Below are 20,803 nucleotides of genomic sequence, written 5' to 3'. Positions count from 1 at the left end.
CTGTCTGAGGATGTTCTGGGCCTTGAAAAGGAAAAAGACTGAGGGGACAACTTCTATTTTCTCTTATCAGATCTCCAAATCTGAGGAAAATGTATATTCTGATAGTCCCTTGGAAGGATTTTATTTTTCTGAAACCATGCCCAAAATGAATTTGTTGTTTCAGTGGGAGCATAATGATCTTCCACTGTCATTAAAGAAATATTTATTACAACAGGAATTTCCTGAACATGCAGTTCTTTCAGCATTGGAGGATTTATTACAGTCTGTAACTTGTTTGACAGTCTAACCTGCAGCCCCTGATGGTTTTACGCAATATTTTTTCCTCAAAAGTAATTTGTTAAGTTACAAAAAGTTACGTGACACTCTATAAAAGCACTTTTTTCTAGCTTAAAATTAACAGTTTCATAATCAAAGTTAGCTTTCTGTCATAAGAAGAAAATGTAGAAGGTTCTTCCCCCAAAGGGAACTAGTCTGCCCAGCAAGTCCGCAAGAGGATCGCTCTTCAGTAGCAAGAAAGCTCTAAAGGGCTTGGTGCCCAAACCACTTTTTCTTCAACTCTGTTGAGGTGTTTAATGGATTGGGCACACGGAAGGTGCCCTTATGCTTTTGAAGTTGTCTAGCTATTATATCCTTAATAATCAAATGAGCGGCATCAGAAAACTTACTTTATCACTCAAATGTGCATTTCCTAATAAATTATTCAAAGTGGTATTGCTTCAGAAGCAGATGCAATACCACTATCCACCCAGAGTGGAGAAAATCCTTCCACTACAACAGAAATTTAGTACAGTGTGGATAGAAGTCCATAAATCTATTCAAGGTGATGTCATTACTAACTCCATACCTAAATAATCCCTAAAAAAATAAACGAGGTCAATTCTACACAATATTGAGAATGTCAGAGATTAATCAAAATGCCTTATTACAATAACAGATGTACAGAAAATTAACTGACTGTGAATCTCCAAAGTAACTTTTCCCAAATTTGATACTGTAACAGAATAGTGAAATGTGTTGCTCTTTGAATTAATGTAGTACATATGACATACTAAAGTACACTTACTGCTCATGTTGTTTTCAGTCTACTTAAATCTAAATGCCATACATGTACATCCTTCCTTTTTTAAAAGTAATGGGAATTAAATATATATATATATATTTTTTCAAACAGCGATAACTGCCCTCTTAAAAGGTACATGACTGCTGTATCAGTACCGTGCAAGTATGTGTTACGCAATTAACCTGGTTTTCGGTAATTGTGGTGCAGCTTCTGAGGTGGCTACATCTTATATCCCGGAGCCCTTCATCTAGCCAGTCTTAACTACACATGCATTTCACTTTCAATACTTACATTAGGCTGCAATACACAGTATATATTTCTGCAATATTTGTAGTTCTTTATTAACAGAGGATCGGGAATTAAATGAAAAATGTATGCATACTGCATAGAAGGACCTACAGACATGCATGAACCTAAACATATCAATATTTTATACTGTTCACTATAAATCTACAAGTAGATGGACTGTTTATTTATACTTTGTTGACCAGGTTAATCCCACTATTTTGGGGGAGAACCGAGGTGATATTCACATTGACCAGGGAGAAATTTGGCCAGAGCACCAAAGAACTTCCACTACTTTTTTTTATAAATGCAATGGGAACTTTTACATCCATTTGACCTGGCACAAACTCAGTTGGATGGGGTCTCTATTCAACTTCTCATCAGAAGGAAGGCACACTCAGGAGAGCAACACCCCCCCCCCCCCATGCTGCACTGAAGCGTCAGTTTTGGAGAAATTAATCCAATTACCTTGTTTGGGAAACAGAACCCACAGCCTTCAGCACCAAAGGTAGGTGTGTTACCTGTATGTAGACTACCAAACGGCTAACAGACATATACAAACCCACTAGTTTTAGGGCGATAATGGGGAAACACTGGACCACAGTAGTATGTTTGCATAGTGTTCAGAATGTTAAGGCAGTGTTTGACAGCTAACTAGTACCACCCTAAAGTTTTAAACATTATTTCGGACAGTTGAAAAAACATCTATCCATCACCTGAAGTGGCAGATTTTACAGAACTAGAATATGCCTCATACCTTTGCTACGTTTCATATAAAATGCTTTGTTTTTTGGGTAAACCAATGAAAATTGCAGTCCGTCAATAATGTCAGACTTTAGAGTTGTATACTTAGTTGATTTTTCTTCAGAAAGTGCATGCTGATGCAAAACTGTTGTCCTATTAATTTTTTCATGTCCCTGAATTTTGTCCTGTCCCTTCCCTTCAAAAAATGCATGTTGATACAAAACCTGTTGCGCCATTTAATGCATGTTCCTTCCTACTTTTGCCCTGTCCCACGTAAGCTGTCTGTTTTCTGGTAAATTACAATCAATGCATAGTGGAACAAGCTTCACACATGTCAAAGACCAGTCTCTGTAGTGACATAAGAGAAGCCAGCACACTGCATTCATGACTGCAACTTGGGCATGGTCCAGTGTTCTCCATTACCACCACTTTTACTGTGTGCATCTCCTACTAGCACTGCATTATCACGATACATACGCTTACTTTAAAAGCTTCTTCTGCTCAGACCACTAAAAACTACAGCTTTGAATCCTGTTGGGTACAACAGTATTAAAGGTTAAAAGATGTTAAGAAAAGGAAAAATGGATTACAATGCAAGGAAAAAGGAACATTCTTCTGTCTTAGCCAAACAGAAATACTGAGAGATTTCCCCCATTTTCCCCAAATACACTCTTCCCTTCAGTGTGACAATTTGCAGTTAATGGTAGCTTCTGCTTTGCACTGGTATGCAATCACAACTAAAAATGCACATTTTAATTCAAGCACAACTCCTAGTGACCACATTACCTTGTTCCAAGTTTCCTTGCTGCAGTCCAACATATTGCCTACAAAGGGGTTTGTTGCTGCATTAGACACAAAAATATCAATCCCACCATACTTTTCGACAGTCTGTACAAAAAAGAAAAAAAAAGGACAGGAAGCCATTAGTGTTATACAGATGCGCTAGCTAGAGTGATGATGTTTGCAACTTTACATTCACTGACTAGAACTTTAATAGAACAGAATTTTGACACTTCTTTGGTTGTCCTCTATAGCACAGACAGTTTAACTACAGTCTCTCTAGTTTTACCAAATTACCCATCTTTCAGTTATTAATGCATTATCACAGCTTAAGGATGTGGTCATGCAACCATTAGTGCTGCTTGATGCAAGCTAAGAAAGGGAGTCCTTGGCATTCTTGGTACTTGCAAACAGGAAAATGGGCAAACAAGATGCTTTAGACAATGAACCCCAGCAAATAAACATTTTTGATCTCACATTAGATCTTCAACACATCCCTCTTGCTCCTATGTATCTAAGTGGTTAGGATTACTTATTCTGTTTCTAAAGCAATGCAATATGATTGAAGTATACATTCTGACTTGATTAGTTCAGTCAAGGCTGCTTCTTCCTGGAATGCAGAGTGCACTTTGCAGTTCTACAAGGCAATGTCAATTTACCACTTCTTTTCCATCAGTTTCCAATCACTATGACTTAAGACAATATCTTGAGTCCAGTCCTCCTCCAACTCGCTTCAAAGATTCAGAAAATTATTTTTTTTACTTTTGTCTATTTTTCGCTATTGTTAGCCCTTTAACCTTCTGCAACTGATACCCCAGTTAGTCTACTGCACTCTTCTTCTGGACCCTGTAGGTTGGCCTTCCCCAAGGAGGGAATGGCCTTGCAATCTATGGCATTTAAGACTGGTTGCTGCTTCCCCCACTAAGACAGGTGACACCTGGGGGAGGGGGGCAGGCATTGTGTCTGTGAATACAAGTGGAGATTTAGGATATAGGTAAGAAGTCCCAATTTCTGCATCACCACCCATGCCATCAAGTTACTCATGGCTAGGCTTATAACAGCCTCCAAGCCAATAGCCTAGCATCATCCTATGAACCTATGTCCCTCCATCGAGGCACAAACCCCAGTCTCCAAATGTGTCCATACTGTAGGTATTTCTCCAGTTTCTTTTCTAGGCTGGGCGATATGATGCAGTCGCCTCAGACTCGCCCTTCTACTTGGTTCCTCTAGCACCCAAGTGGCTAACTGAATACAGGTCACGGAGATCATAGGTTGGGGCTCTATCCCTCTCTATGCCATGGAATCACAATAAGAAATTTATTTTAATACTTTTGGTTAATTGCAGTCTTATACATAGAATTTTAACATTCCATCTTTTTTTAACCAATTGCAACTAATCTTCTTTCTAGAAATGTCTCAGCAGGAAATGCCATTCTATCGAAGAAAGCATGACTCCGTGAATACAAAACCAGGCCTTAATGGTTAGTGAACGTATGCAGACAAGCAGTGTGCAGAATGTCAATATGACTGAATCTGCTACATCCTACACAAAAGCACTCTACAAGCACCTACATGAGTGCATGCACCGTGCTATCCTGAACAAGACCAAGACCCACTCCTCCAAAGAGGAAACCAGTCTGGTTGACCCCAGCCATAAACAAGCTCTGTAATAGAAGGAAGAAATTGCTGCAAAAAAAGTAAAAGCCCAGGAATGGAGGGGCTCCCTGACCAACCTTAGCAAAAAACTAAGAACCCTCATAAACTCCAAGGCGAGCTTTGAAAGAAAAATCGCAATAGATACCAAAGACCATCACAAATAATTTTTTAGCTATGTCAAAAACCTTAATAGCAACTCTCAGATCTGCACCAAGCTACAGCATAATGGATCAAAATTCACGGAACCAACTGATATCACTTATATATTGGCAGATAGGTTCAGTGCAAACATCACCCCATCCTCTCCCCCCAAAGGGTTCATATCCATACCAGAAGATTGTGCTGCCCCTAAAATCACAGGCACCCAGGTGAAAACAGCACACTCCAAGGCAAGGAACACAGCATCCATGGGACCAGACAACATCCCAAGGCTGCATGCTACACGAGCTCCAAAATGAATTAAGCCCTCACCTTAATACCATGTTTAACCACAGCCTCACCTCAGTCTATATGCCCACAGAGTGGTGCATGGCAACAGTCATCGCACTCCATAAAGGAGGTGCAACCACTGACCCCAGGAATTACCGCCCCATCAGCCTGAGTCTGGTCTGCAAGAACATGGAGCGCATCATCATGGAACTCAAACAACAACACTGGTAACCTATAAACCCTAGACCCCACCCAGTTTGGGTTCGTAAAGGGAAGGTCATGTCTCTTAAATCTGGTTGACTTCTTTGAAATGGTCACTAAAGCAATAGATGAGGGAAAAGTGGTTCATACACAGCATACCTTGATGTTGCAAAGGCCTTCGATACCATTCTCCACTCGGGAATTATAGACAAGCTCACCAACCTAAATATAAACCCCTACGTTACAAGACGGGTCGCTAACTGGCTCATGGATAGAACCCATTCAGTGAGAATAGCAAATGCTAGATCAGACTCCAAACCTGTGACTAGGTGTACCACAGGGCTCAGTCCTGGGACCCATTCTGTTCGATATCTATTTTTCTGAGGTACAAGCAAACAGAGGGACAACGGCTCACAAAGTTCGCAGACTACTACAAACTGGGTGCAATAATAGAGACTCCTACTGACATAGACATCCTTCAAAAAGGTCTTACGGATACAGATACGTGGTGCCAAAACCATGGCCTCAAACTAAATGCCAAAAAGTGCATTGTTATCCCCTTTGGGAAAAAATCAAGTACCTATGAACTACAGCATAGGTGGCAGCCCACTTATCACAGAGAGTGTGATAAGAGACCTAGGGACTCGGGTAGATCGTAACCTCGCCTTCGATAACCACCTTGCCAAAGTGGTTAGAAAATCCTTCTACATGGCCCACCTTATCACAAAAGGGTTTGCATCTAGGAATAAGGAAGCTATTGTCTCCCATACTCATCACTCATTAGACCCATTACTGAATATAATGCCCCATTCGGGATGTACCTAATAAGACATCTGCAACAACTGGAGAAGCCACAAAAGTACCTCACAAAGAGGATAACGGGACTTAAACAGATGCCCTATGCCATGAGGCTAAAAAAACTGTACTCAGTCGCGTACCGGCTACTCAGAGGTAATCTCTGCCTGACATACAAGGCTATGTCAAACCCTGAATTGCTAGAAATGCTCCACCTAAGGAAACCCCAATCCACCAGAGCTACACGCTCAAGGGACATAAACCTGACATCATCAATAAACAGGACAAGTTGGAAGGACAGATTCATGTCCCAGAGACTCCTCTTGCTCTGGAATAAGGTCCCCATATATGCGAGGCAGAGCTGCTCGTTGGCACTCTTCAAGAGAAATCTTGATGAGTGGATGGGAAAACAGGAAATTCACCGCGGGAATCACTTCTGTGGCCCTGCTCAACAGGGGCGCAGGTAACTAAACCACTTGGGAGGGAGGCGACAACACAACATTTTTGGCTAGGCTTAATTATGCCCTAGGGCCAATAGCCTAGTACCTACCTATGAACCAGCTAAGCACAGTGCAATACATCCTCAGTTACATCTTTGAAATATGTATCAGAAATAACATCTTTAGGTTAGGTCAGCTGACTACTTTCACAAGAGGCCTGTAAGTCACTTAACACATGCAGTTCGACACCAGCAAAGTGGATATTAAACAAATTCCTTCATATCCCTTCACCATACACATCAAATGATATACCTGATTGATTTCTCAGGAGGTATTGATCCCACAGAAAAAAAAATAGTACTGGTGTGTGTAAAAACGGAGAAGCTAAGAGATGTTCACTCCAGTTATTCTTTCCCAGAAGCACAAGAGTAGACTTGTTCAGTCAGATTTTCAATACCACTTTTAGGTGGAAATGACAGTTAGTCTTTATAGAAGCAGAATACTTTTGAATTCTAGCAAGATTCCTTACACAAAAACAGCCTGCAGCTTCAATATCCCCCCCCCCCCAAGTGTAACAGTGGTGACTAGGAAGATGAGGAAGGTGTAGGAGGAGAAGGTAGCACATGCACCATGTTGCTGTGTGTATACTGGTTTTCTGCTAATAGTTATCGGTGCATACACTTTGTAGCATTTCTGCATAGCATCTGCTAATCTTTACATAATGCCTAACCAACAGCAATTTCAGCAAGTGACAACTATGAATCAATATCAATATCAGTGAAAAACAGGTTTGGAATTATCAAAACATTTTTCTCCACAGAGGGGCAAGTCCCCCGCAGCCCACATTTGGGGGGGGGGGGGCATTCTCACACCACTTATCTCACACATATTAACTCCACTGTCACACAATAGTTGGAAAATCGCAGGATCAATAATCACTATATGCGGTCTTCCATGATTATTGACTCATTCAAACAGTGCTCTCAATTCTCTATTGTTTAGTCAACTGTCCCCCAATTACAGAATATGGTTAAGTAACTAGCATGGCCATAGCAGTCACAGCAAGTGTCAAGTAACAGGGGTACATGGCTGAACCTCAGAGATGTCTAGCTATGACTATCCACTGAATTTACTTCATGAAGAATACTAACCCCTTTGCAGCTACTGTTACTCTAGCAAACGGGAAGGCTAAGCAATTCAATAAATCACCTCACAGTTGAACTCATCAAGCCTTCAAAACAGCATAACTCATTCTAGTATTACCATGCTGTTGTTGACAGACATCTAATTCAGAGACCTTTCTTACAGGGCCTCTGGGACAGACATCTGTAAAACAGTTATCCATTAGTGCATATATTTATTATTACAAAATTAGATTGTATTTTAATGGCTAGAAGTAACTTTACTACAGGGGCCAAACAGCTGTCAGCTAGAGACTTTACTTGGCTTTCAAATTCATACCTTGATGTAGCTTGGTGTTCTATCCACAGACCATAAGCTACTGGGAATACATAAGTACACTTAATTTTCTTCTGGTATGCCAAGTACTTCACACAACTGTATGCGAAGATATTGCTTTCCCAAAAATCACTGGTGGAGGTGTGAAGCTTAGCTACCTGAAACACTTGCTTGGCATTCCTGATGGAAATCTAACTAGACTTCTATTGAACCTCTGCTGAACCTACAAACCAGTGGTCTAATTAGGTAGCTTGTTTTATTAAGGTTGTAAATAGCTTAGATGTAGCAACTCTTCTTCTGCTTCACCGACTCAAATTCTTCAGTTAAACAGAACTCATTTGGCTAGATAACCAATGCTATAATAAAGTGAGACTTCACAGATTATCAGTAAGGTGTAGAGGTATGCAATGACTGCAAAATCAGGTATAGGCAGGAAATACAATATATTTTCTTTATGACACTGAGGACTGGATGAAGGAGATAAAATGTTAAGAAAAACTTGACATTTAGGTAATGTTGCCCTTTAAATACAAGACTAATAATGTTTTCTGCATTTCATGCTCAAGCAAATTTTCTTTGTATTCACGCAAATGAAAGAATATCCTGTCGAGAATCAAAATAAATGGGTCTTGTGTAAAATGTAGAGGGTAAACTCATCAAAATTCTGCTTCATTGAGTTTGCTTACTACAGAAATAACATTTCCTAGACTTTTTGTGTAAACCTCTGATCCAGCACTGGTGGGGATTCTGCCTCCCCACACTTATGAAGCAATGCAAGTCTCCTTCATGGTCATAACATTTCTGCCGAAGGAGGGGAAAATGCAACAAAAATTGATATTTTGATGAGTGTGCCCTCAATAATTAGGACCAAACCCAAAATACGTACAACTGGTCTTTACTTACCTCACATTCATGAATGATGGTCTAAATAAATCACCAATGTGTTCAAAACATTGGGGAGTGTGTGTGAAAAAAACTGCATTTGAAATATTTACTGCAAGATAATTAGGACTGCCTTATTTATCAAAACTACCTTTTCAGTCCAATGTCTACTGGTTGTACTGCATGAAAAAACAATGGTATTTCAGATATTAATGTGCAGATTTCACAGAAGTGACTGAATTACAATTTAAGTGAAAAATTTACTTAGTATCTTAAGAATGGTTCAGTAAGTTACATTTAGGAGTTTAGGATCAAAATGCCTAAAACTTGCAGTCAAAATACTACATTCAGAAAATGAAATACACGCTGTCCACCCAACTCCATAGCAGTACAAATGCCAAGTCTATGGTATCCGTAAATCTAAAGACATTAATATATGTACCATGCACATATGTAAATTCCAACTTACTACTGTATTGAATGGATATTTCTGAAAGAGCAGCAAGCTAATTTCCTCCAAGTTGCAGTGACCCTATAGACGAAACGCAGGACCTGTGGGAGGTTACAATCACCCATACAGAGTGGGCGGGTGGGCCATTGCCAAAGTAAGAGTCAGATATGTGCCATTTGTGCATTATTAGCTTTAAAGTGTGGTTGTATTTTTTGTCAAGTAAAACAGCTTTTGCAGTTGTCATGCACGTGTCATTCAGTGCTACACATGGTAATATGTCCCATTCAGTGCTAGACATGACAATATGTCATCACTATAAAATTAACCATAAATCCTCATTTATATTATGGCCCTTCCAGTCCACAAATGTTACTTTACTACTGTCCTATAAAGGAGATCTACCACTTGACGTAGACTCTCCCATTAAAAGTTACCTTCCTAGTCTCAACTGCCCGAACACAAGAGTTCCAAAACAGTTTTACATATACTTGCAGTACTGCAAGACTGCACTATGTGTAAGCAGTTTTTGCACCCTAACAGGGTGTTTCACTTTTCCTCACAGTAATTTGTTTGAAGTTTGCATACTTCTGTAAAAGTGTATGTGGGAAGCAAAGTTTAAGTGCTGTCACTAAAAGGTTCAGCAGGTGTCTTATTCAACAAGTTACTTTGTTAAGTTTGTTATCAATGGGTTCTGCACCAATTTCTTGTAAGGGATCTCCCATAAGAAATGCTGTCATTCTTCATGCATACATCATTCTACAAATACATTTTAATAATATGCCAGTGGTGAATGTGGCAAGTAAAGTACCAGCAGATCTCAGTACAATAATGAGCAAGAAGTGAAGTAAATGGCAAGCTTGGATGTTAATAAAAAGTGATCAGAACCAAAAGAATGGGTGAACTATTTGTACTGATATACTACATCAGAAGAAATGGTATCAAGACTACCAAACATCTTCTTTTCTGTAATGGATGCAAACCAGAGATCTGGAAGATACCATTAAAGAAAGATTCTTTACATATACTAAATTTGGACCAATGTCAGATCATCTACTTTTCAGAAAGTTGAACCTCTGGTTGAGGCCATATGATCGACTTTCCAATAAGCTAAGTGAAACAATACAGAAATCTATGCTTTATCACGGGGGCAAGCCCCCCTGCAACCCCCATGGGGGATTACACCCCCCCGCATATTATATATTCCAACTCTGAGATCACACTACAGTGGGGGCGAAGGGTAAATTCCCCCGATTCCCACTGTACTGCAATTTCCATACAAAACCTTCAACGTTTTGGAAAGTCGATCATATGGTCTCAACCATAAGAAGTTAGACTTTCTGAACAGTCGATTTTCTGAACCCTATACAACTACACCATTATGGGTCATATATTCTTTAGATTTCTGTTGGTATTTCATGAGATACTGAGGTATTCCCAAGAGCTGTTGGACAGGTAACTGAAGGCTTAAAATGTGTTATAAGCCTAACCAATGATTTATTAGTCCAAGAGCAGACTCAAGAACATACAAACAGATTAAGGTAGATTATGCCAATCTTTTACGAGTTAAGCAACAGCAAATGTAAACTATGGGTGATAAATCTGAAATACATGGATCACTTTTTAAAAATCAGAGGAACTGACATCCCAAAACAGAAAAGACAAATGCCAGAAAACAGGTACCACTACAGAAGTTTAAGAGTTCTGCCATATTTTGGGCAGTTTGCATGTGACATATCTTAAATAACCGTGCCTCTCAAAGTGTATAGAGCAAGACATAGCCAAAGAATGGAGCTATGAACAAGAATGAATGCCCTGAAATACTCAAGGTGGTAGTTACAGTAGAATCATTATTAAAATACTACGACTTGAATAAGTCAACTGTGTTGCAAGTGATGCCACTCAGTGATATAGGATCCTACAAGGTAACATACCATACCAGCTGCCTATGGGTCAATAACATTTACAGATGTACAAGAGAGATATGCATTTCAGAAAAGGAATCATTAGCAACAGTATATTAATGTGAGAAATTTCACAAGTATGTCTATAGTAAAGTCTAGTTGAAAATAGACCAAACTCTTGCAAGGAACAGGGGCAAAAGTCTTTGTACAAGGTACACTCAAGGTTGCAGGGAATGTTCTTCTTCCGTCTTTTCCTGTGGTTAGGGGTCGCCACAGCAGATTATCTGTCTGCTCATGATTGGCAGTAGAGTTTTTACAGTGTTGAGTTATCAGCCACAGAAGGCACACACTCATACCTAGGGCCAATTTAGAGTGTCCAATTCACCTACAGCAGCATGTCTTTGGGATGTGGGAGGAAACCCAAACGACCACAGGGAGGACATGCAGACTCCGCACAGAAGGCACCCCAGCTGAGGATCTTATTTATTTTATTTTAACATTTGTTGACTGGGCTAGTCTAACTGGATATATGTCCATTTTCAGCAGTGGCCCGATGAGAAAATCTCTACATAAAACAGACACAAAGAGCATTAAAAATTCAGTTACAGAACATTAAACTTCAGATACAGACAGCTTGTCAGACTAAAACAAGTGTTTAAGGTAATTTAGCATACTTGAGGGAACAGAAAAATAGAACAAAATATAAAGATAAGATAATCCTTTGTGTTTTTTTTTATTATTATTTTTTTTTTTTGTGTGTGAACACTGTGGGAAGAAAGTATTCAGAAGGATATGGAAGATTCCCCATCTCAGAGTTAAAGTAAGGAACAGAAGAACAGACTAGTTAAAAACAGGATTGGGAGAGTAGGTGGAGGGGCAGAAAAGTTCAGTTTTGTACCTACCATAAATGTAGATGTTAGAGTTTACACCCTGCTGCAGTCATCACACTTGGGTTATCCTGTCATCAGGCGGTCCCCGCAGTCGGCCGGAATTCCAAAGTCTTGGTCCGGCGTCGGTTGCGGTCGCTTCTTCCCTGATGTCAGTGCGCCAGGGGTATAAATACTGCAAACGACGCCATTTTCTTCAGTTTTTCTTGCCCCAGATGTCAGGTGCCCCCAAGAAGGTGGTCAGTAATTAGTACCAAATTGAGTAAATTTTGTACAAACACAAAAAATCCCTCCAGCTATAAGCAAATACATCAGGAAGGTATTGTAGAGAGTTTAGCCAGTTAGTTCAGAGGGGATGGAGGGAGGGTAACTTGGACTGCAGCAGGGTGTACACTCTAACATCTACATTTATGGTAGGTACAAAACTGTACTATGTTCATCGTGTTACCCTGCTGCAGTCATCACACACGGGTTGAATCCCAAAGCATAAGGATGGGTGGAGGAATCATAGAGGGTTGGAGGAGGCTATCAGGCCCTGCAGAACTGCAGTGGCGAAGCCTGCCCTAGTCTTAGAGTAAAGAGGTAAGTGATAGTGTTTGGTAAAAGTGTGTACTGAACTCAAGTTGCAGCTTCCAAAATCTCCTTGGTTGGAACCCCCCTGAGAAAAGCTGTAGATGTTGCTGTTGCCCTGGAAGAGTGGGGCCTAATGGCAGCAGGAACTGGTTTTACATGATGGGTATAGCAGAAACGAATGCAATGTCCTATCCATTTGGAAATGGTTTGTTTTGAAATAGCCTTCCCTTGTGAAGCTGTGGCATAGGATACAAAGAGCTGGTCAGATTTTCTGAAAGCCTTAGTTTTGTCCAAGTAGTAAGGAAGTTGCCTGTGAATGTCCAAGGAATGCACGAGTCTCTCACCTTTGTTCTGTGGATTTGGGAAGAAGGTGGGTAAGTGGATGGTTTGATTTATAGCCGCACTGGAAACCACCTTAGGCATAAAGAAAGGATTAGTTCGTAGAGAAACTCTGTGTTGATGAAAAATGAGGAAAGGTTCCACTGCCATTAGTGCCTGCAGCTCTGAGACTCTTCTAGCTGAAGTTATTGCTAGCAGCAGGGCAGTCTTCCATGATAGGAACTGAAGATCTGCAGAAAAAGCTGGTTCAAAGGGAGGTAGCGTTAGTTTTTCCAGAACAAAATTGAGGTCCCATGTTGGTGTAGGTGCTCTCCTGGGGGGTCTAATATTTTTTGCCCCTCTGAGGAACTGCCTTAGAAGTGGATGCGAAAATAAGGGTGGATCCATGTTGTAGTGGGCTGAAATAGCTGAAGCATGGATTTTAATGGAGGAGAAGGAAAGTACTTTGTGCAACATCTCAGTTAAGTACTGTAGAATGTGAGGCATGTGAGGCTGAACTGTGTCTTGGCCTTTAACTTGGTTCCAGGCACAAAACCTTTTCCATTTGTCCGAATAAGCCTTCCTGGTGCTTGGCCTCCTAGCTTCCAGAATAACATCCATAACTGCTTGTTTTAAATGGAATGTGCTGCAGTGGGACTCGAACCAGAAATGCCTGCTCGCAAGGTGAATGCTCTGCCCACTACACTATTGCTATACTTGTGGATCTAGTTTCCACTCGTGGGGATCCATGATGTTTCGGCTGAGGTTGTCTGCCAATGTGTTCTTCTTTCCTGGCAGGAATTGAGTTTGTAACTGAACTTGGTAAGCCAGAGCTATGTTCCACAAGATCACTGCTTGCCTGCATAGAGGGTAGGATTGAGTACCCCCTTGTTTATGTACCACATTACTGTGGTGTTGTCTGTCTTTATTGTAAGTTGTCCTGGATGTAATAGATTCTTGAAGGCTGTCAGAGCTTTCTGTACAGCTAGCATTTCTTTTTGATTGAAGTGCAGATTCCTTTGATCTGCAGTCCATTTGCCTTAAACGCACTGCCCTGCCATGTGTGCCCCCCAGGCGTAGTCTGTTGCATCTGGTGTGATAGTCTGCCTGGCTGGGGGCAAGGTGAACGGCTGACCCTTGTTCAGGTGACATGCCTGTGACCACCATAGAAACTCCTGTTGTAGGCAGGGAATGAGAGATATCATTGTGTCCAAGCTGTGGCTGTGTTGAGACCATACGCTTTTTAGGTACCACTGTAACTTCCTCATATGCAGCTTTGCAAATGGTATTAGTAGTACGCAAGATGCCATGAAGCCCAAAGCCTGCAGAATTTTTCTTGCAGTTAATTGGATCTTTGTTGCCAATGTTTTGAAATATTGAGTCAGCTGTAGTCACTTGTCTGGCGTCAGATAAGCCTCCTGGGCCGTTGTGTTCAAGCTGGCACCCAGGAATGTCATATTTTGTGAGGGTACTAGTTTTAACTTCTTTTCGTTTACTGTGTACCCCAGGCAGTTTAGTAGGTGTTTTACAAAAGCCAGATGATGTAAGAGAATGTCCTTGCTTTCTGCTTGGATGAGGCAGTCATCCAGGTACGGATATATTTGAATTCCTCTGTCGGCAATATGCAATTACTGGTGCCAGGCATTTTGTGAAGACTGGGCGCAGCAGATAAGCCAAAGGGCAGTGCAGAGAATTGGTAATGGGTTGAACCTGCAATGAAACGGAGGTATCTTCTGCAACTTTGTCTGATAGGGACATGCAGGTATGCCTCCTTTAGGTCCAATGTTACTAGCCATGCCTCCTTGCCCAACATGGGAAGAAGCTGCTGTAATGTTAGCATCTTGAATTTGGGTACTTGTAAGAATGTGTTTAAAACTGAAAGGTCCAGAATAGGTCTCCAGGCATTGTCCTTTCTGGGCACTAGAAAGAGTCTCAAGTAAAATCCTTGTCCTTGCTCTCGAGTAGGTACCAGTTGAATGGCTCTCATGTCCATGAGAGCTGTAATTTGCTTTTGTGCTTCTGCCCATTGATTTTGTGGCAGGTTTGGCATTCCTTTTTTCATTGGCAAGGTGTGAAAATGGAATCTGTATCCTCGTAAAATTATGTCTAGGACCCATTTGTCCTTTGTGACAATGTGCCAGTTGTCTGAAAAAAGTGCGAGTTTTCCTCCCAAGGGGACTGTCAAGAGAGAGATGCTTGGCCAGATGAGGTGCAAGTCATTGAGTTTGCCTTCTGGTAGATTGAGACCGGTCTTCTCCTCCCTTCTGTGTTGTAGTGCCCCATTGGCGAGGTTTGTACTAGGCTTGTGGTTGTCCTCTGCCTCTTGGGCGTCTGTATTTACCCCCTCTGTGGTCTGTCAGTAGCTGGACAGGACCAATTTTTTGTTGGTCAGTTTCTGCTGAAGCGAGGGGGCTGTACTTGTAGGAAATCTTTGACTGTCTGCATAGATTTTGCCTTATCTTCCATTTTCTTTAAGACTTCTTCTGCTTTAACTCCAAAAAGAACATCCTGCTGTAAGGGAGCATCTAGAAGCTTTGCTTTAACATGATCAGGCAGAGTTTGTTCCTTTAACGAAGCATGCCTACGTATAACAGACCCAGTGACAGCTGCTCTGCAGGAGGCCTCCAGAGAATCAAACCCACATTGTAAGGTGCATTTGCCCACCTGTTCAGTTGCATGCAACAGATCCTGCATTTCTTTCAATTCAGACTGTTGAGGGAGGGTGGCGATTCTTTGCTTTAACTGAGAGATTAGAAATTGCTGATACTTAAGCATGTGAAACTAGCAATTTAGTGCCCTCATAGCTAGAGTGGCTGAGGTGTAAACCTTTTTCCCCCACCTGTCTAGCGCTCTGGAATCCCTTTCAGAGGGTACAGGATTTTTAACCATAGAAGCCTTAGCCCCTTTGGGACCCTGGGAGATTGTCTCTGGGTCAGCAACAGGACTTTTGTATAGAAATTTGTGGGAATCTGGCACTCTATAGTATCTGTCAGGCTTGGCCGGAGCAGGAGGTAGAGAGTCTGGGTTCAAACTGGATTCTAAGTAAACATCATCCACAATGTCTAACATGGGTGGGATGGCAAGTGGTCTGTGCTGGGGGAGTAAAAGAAACTCTCTGAGCCTTTTCTTCGAGTCAGAGTAGTCCTGACCTTTCCAGTGGAAATGTTCCCTCATAGTGTGTAAAGTTTCCCCAAAGGAGTAGCCTTCAGGAGGAGAAGCTGAGGGAATGGAGTCCTCAGCATCAGAATCTTCATAAGGGGAGAAGGAGTAATCTTGGTCTTCAGAGGAGGCTGAAGAAATGGACACTTGTTCAGAGGATGCATAATCTTCCTCTTGTCTAGGCCTTTTGTCAGGAGGAGGCTGGGAACCCCTGATTAAAGAAATCAAATCTTCAGCCATTTTGAGCATCTGTTTCTTGGGCATTGGGCCTTGAACAGGGGACTGAAGTGCAGTCCTTTTAGATTTAATAGGAGTCTTCATCTTAGGAAACGTTTTAATGGTGAGCGTCAGTCTGAAAACACCTTCAGAAATCAATGGCGTTTCTGCAGCACCGATATCTTTAAATCAGCAATGTCATCGGTAGGGCCTGAACAAAAAGGTTGCATCGGCCTGGTACATTCCGCTAAAAGTTCCAAAGCGGTCTCTGGTTCCAGATCTGCGGTAGTCAGGGGTTGCGTCGGAGCCTCACTGAGGACCGGAGAACCGGAGACCGGACCAGCCTAGGCCTCTGAATCTGGCTTAGGCCTGGGCTGTCTGTCCTTATCCTTGCGTTTTTTGTGCATGCCGGTAGTAGGTTGCTCCGACGGCATACTGTAATTAAATTTTCTACCGAAGTAATGTCGTGCGAAATCAAAGCGTCTTTTAATAGTACGTTTATTAAACCTAGCACAAAAACGACAACTAGTGACGTCGTGGTCTGGGCCTAGGCAAGGTATGCAATAAGAATGAAAATCCTTAGGAGGTATTTGCTTCCCACAAGAAATACAATTGTTAACTTTTTCTGACATCGGTCTGAGGCAAGAAAAGTTTCCCCAATGGGGTACTAGCTTTATAGAAGACTTCGGTCTGAAATTCGAAAATCTCAGGAGTCTGCCAACCGGCACTTGCGAACTGCTTCTGCTTCGGGCACCGCGTGGCAAGAAAAACTGAAGAAAATGACGTTGGTTGCAATATTTATACCTCTGGCGCACTGACGTCAGGGAAGAAGCGACACCGGACCAAGACTTTGGAATTCCGGCCGACTGCGGGACCGCCTGACGACAGGATAACCCAAGTGTGATGACTGCAGCAGGGTAACACGATGAACATCACATCAAGAGACAGAAAGATGTCCAATCCATCTTTCTTTGGTACAGTAAGTGCAACTAGAAGGTATAGGCCTTAAAGTAGCAATAAAGTGAGTAAGTAGCCTAGGAAGAATAATTGTGATGAAAATAGACAGAGAAAGTCTTAGTCAGGGTTTGAACAGGGACATAGCCAATGGCTTGTAAGGTATAGTTTAAGTTTCTTTTTGAAGAGTGTAGTAGAAGACAGAGATGTAAGTTCACTGGGAAGTAGGTTCCAACTTTTCCCCACTGTATTAGAGAAAAGGGAACCTCCTGCTTTATTGTTGGGTTTTATGTCTAGATACCTGAAGTTTATTGGCTGAGCGTAGGTTTGTAAGATTTTTATATGGGCAGATTAGACTTGTGAGAATAGGTATATTATCTGGGTGATAAAGGGTTTTATGGGCAATAATTAGTTGATGAAATAAAATTTGATTGTGCAATTCAAGCCAACCCAGCTGACTCAGATTTTGGCAGTGCTGGGTTCGAAAAGGGGAGCTGGTAGCAAATCTGGCAATATTATTGTAGGAGAATGCCAGGTTATGGAGGTTGCTTTTGGATATATTTGTATATATAGGAGAGGCATAAAAGAGAGAGTAGAGATAAGGTGAGCGTGGGCAACAGTAGTTCTAGCTATGGAAGTAAGGAAGGGCTTAATTTTATAGAGGGAGCCTAGTTTTTGGTTTACTGATTTGATTGTGGTGTTGATAAGAGTGTCATAATTAAGGCTGTGGTCAATAGTCACTCCTAAGAGTTTGGTAGTAGTATCAGGAGATATGACTGTACCAGTTTTAGATTTGATAGAGAAGTTAGGTGGAGTGGACATTTGTGTAGGAGTAAACAGCAAGAGTTTAGTCTTTTTGGGGTTAAGGAGGAGACACCGCTGTAGAGACCATTCTTCTACAAGATCAAAGGTATTCTGGGTGAGGGATTGCAGTTCAGAAGGCCCTGTGGCAGAAGATATTAATGTGGAGTCGTCTGCATACTGTATTGTTTCAGCTTGGGGGATACTAATAGATCGATCATTTATAAAGATAGAGAACAGAAGAGGGTCCAAAATGGATCCTTGGGGTACACCAAGTGTGACAGGTAGGTGGGAGGATAGAGTGTTTTCCCATAGCACTGCTTGTTGCCTATTGTCTAGGTAGGACTTGAAACACTAATGCTTGAGTATCAAATGAGAGGGACTTGAGAAGATTCAGCAGTAGCTGATGGTTAACCATATCAAATGCTTTTGAAAGATCAATAAAGATAGCAGAGGACAGGGTATTACTGTTACGATTTTTGTTAATGTGGTCAGAGAAGGAAAGGAGGGCAGTAGTGGTGCTATGGAAAGGTCGAAAGCCATGCAGAGAGCTGGCTAATAGGCTATTTTGAAGAAGCTGGTGTAATAGTTGATGGTGGATGCATTTTTCCATAATTTTAGCTATGGGAGAGAAGAGGGCGATTGGACGGAAGTTAGAAAGTTCTGTTGAGTTGCCACCTTTGTGTAGTGGGATGATATGCGAGACTTACCAGATGGATGGGATAGTACCTTCAATAATGGTTCTATTTATTAGGATAGAGACAGGGTAGGCAATAACTTTAGCTGCAATTTGAAGATATTTAGAAGGTAAGAGGCCTGCTGAGGGGGTAGAGGGTTTGAGTTTTTGAAGGCGGGTACAGATGAGGGATGTGGGGACAGGGTGGAGATGGAAAGTGGGTGGTGAGGTATGTGAGGAGGAGGGTAGATTAGAGGATACATGAGATAGAGAGTTAGCAAGTGAATGGATAGCTTCAGTAAAGAAGTTATTGAAGGAGTCAACAATTTGTTTGGGAGTGTCATGGGTAATTCCAGATGGGGTTGGTGTTTTAGAGTTGCCTGGATGAATGAGTCTAGTGATACCTGACCAGAATTTCTGTGGACTTTGATGGTTGGTATGTTGAAGTTGAAAGAAGTTGTTTTTTTTGTCTGGTATTATAGATGCTTTAGTTAAGTTTCTAAGTTGTTTAAATTTTAAGTGATCAGATGGGTCTTTAGAGGTACGCCATTTGGCCCAGAATTTGTTTCTTAGCAAAATTATTTTCTTAGTTTCCTTAGTAAGCCATGGTGCTGTTTTGGTAGTGTTCCTAAGAGTACAAGGAGGGGCATGGTAGTCTAGGATTTCAAGGAACTTGGAATTGAAGTATGCCACAGCTTCAAGTTGGAGGTGTTTTAATGGTGCCCAGTTGCATACACTCAGTTCATTTAGGAAGTACTCTGGGTTGAAATGTTTATTTGAGCGAGTAGTTCTAAAAGTTATAGGGCAGGGTATATTAATCTTTTGCCGAATTATATAGGTTAGGGAGTTATCACTAATGTCATCTGGCAGGATACCTACATTATAGGTTATGGACTGGGTATTTATTAGGATCCAGTCTAGGGTGGTTTCTTTGTTGGTGGGTTTATGGGTATGAGTAGGTGAGGTGATAGTTTGGGAGAAGCCATGTAGATTTATGTGATTAGTTGGGTTATCAGAATTACAGGTATTCCAGTCTATATTAAAGTTGCCTAGCACAATGGTTTCCTGTGGATAGTTAGTGGACAGCCAGCAAGGGATATTTTCTAGGGAGTTGATGTTAATACCTGGAGGAAGATATGAGCATAAAATGTAGATGGACTTAAAAGTATTTAAATGTAGCTTAGTGATAAGAATTTCAGAGTTGGTATTGGGTGGTGGGTGAGCATCAAGTAGTGAAAGTTGGAGCCCTGCTTTGTATATTAGCTGTCTTTTAGAAAATATTGTTATTTATATTTTCTGTAAATTTTGGATCGAACCAGAGAACCTCTTGCTGTGAGGTGACAACACTAACCGCTGCACCACCGTGGCAGCCTTGTTGCACAGAATGTTAATCTTCACAAATATGATCTAAAAGTAAATACAGACCATGCAATGAACTGCATGTAGGAGATAGGTTGAGCAGACCACATTTAACTGGGAAGTACATACAGCAGTTTCATTGGATAGACATGTAGCCCACTTGTATTTGGTGCTGGAAGAGCAAGGGAATGTGGGTTCTATTACCACATCAGGTACTTAGATTAATTTAAACAACGCTGACAATACAGTGTAACATAAGAGGAGTGTTGTACTCCTGTGGTGCTAACCCTTTAAATGAGACAAAATAAACCCATCTGCTTGATTTGGTGGCAGCTCAACTAAATACAAGAGATTTTATGGCCCTTGTTAAAAATAATTTTATTAAAATTATTCACAGTTTATAACAAATATTCTCAAATCACTGGACTTTACAGTCAACAGTATTTAAAACATTTTATATTTTTGTTACATATAAACATTATGCATGTTCTGTCCAAAATTTGCAGAAAATATAAATGATAATAACAATGTTTTCTAAAAGACAGCCTCTACTTTCACAAAATCCAAAGCCAATTATGTGTTAGTATTCATTTTGCTTACCTTCAAATCCACTCTATGAACTTACCTGTTTTGTTCTTGGATATTTAAAATTGCTCCAATATTTTCTCATCCTTTTTTTTTTTTACAATAATGAAAATATTATCTCCTCATTCATTTTATATTTCACTTAAGGATATAATTATTACCATGTTGTATTCTTCCTAACTGTAGCAGTAAG

At 41.0% G+C, this 20,803-nt stretch overlaps 1 protein-coding gene across 1 annotated transcript in view; it reads right to left on the bottom strand.

Annotated features, from left to right (window-relative positions):
• LOC122790909 (dehydrogenase/reductase SDR family member 4-like) overlaps positions 1-20,803 on the bottom strand; it is a 388,748-nt gene that overhangs the window by 225,397 nt on the left and 142,548 nt on the right. The window contains exon 3 of the mRNA XM_044058593.1: positions 2,876-2,977. Coding sequence (XP_043914528.1) covers positions 2,876-2,977 — 102 coding nt within the window. The remainder of the gene's footprint in view (positions 1-2,875; positions 2,978-20,803) is intronic.

This window comes from Protopterus annectens, chromosome 16.part0 (assembly GCF_019279795.1).
Source record: "Protopterus annectens isolate FY-2018-M chromosome 16.part0, PAN1.0, whole genome shotgun sequence".
NCBI classification, from domain to species: Eukaryota; Metazoa; Chordata; order Ceratodontiformes; family Protopteridae; genus Protopterus; species Protopterus annectens.
This window is presented reverse-complemented; position numbering and strand designations above follow the sequence as displayed.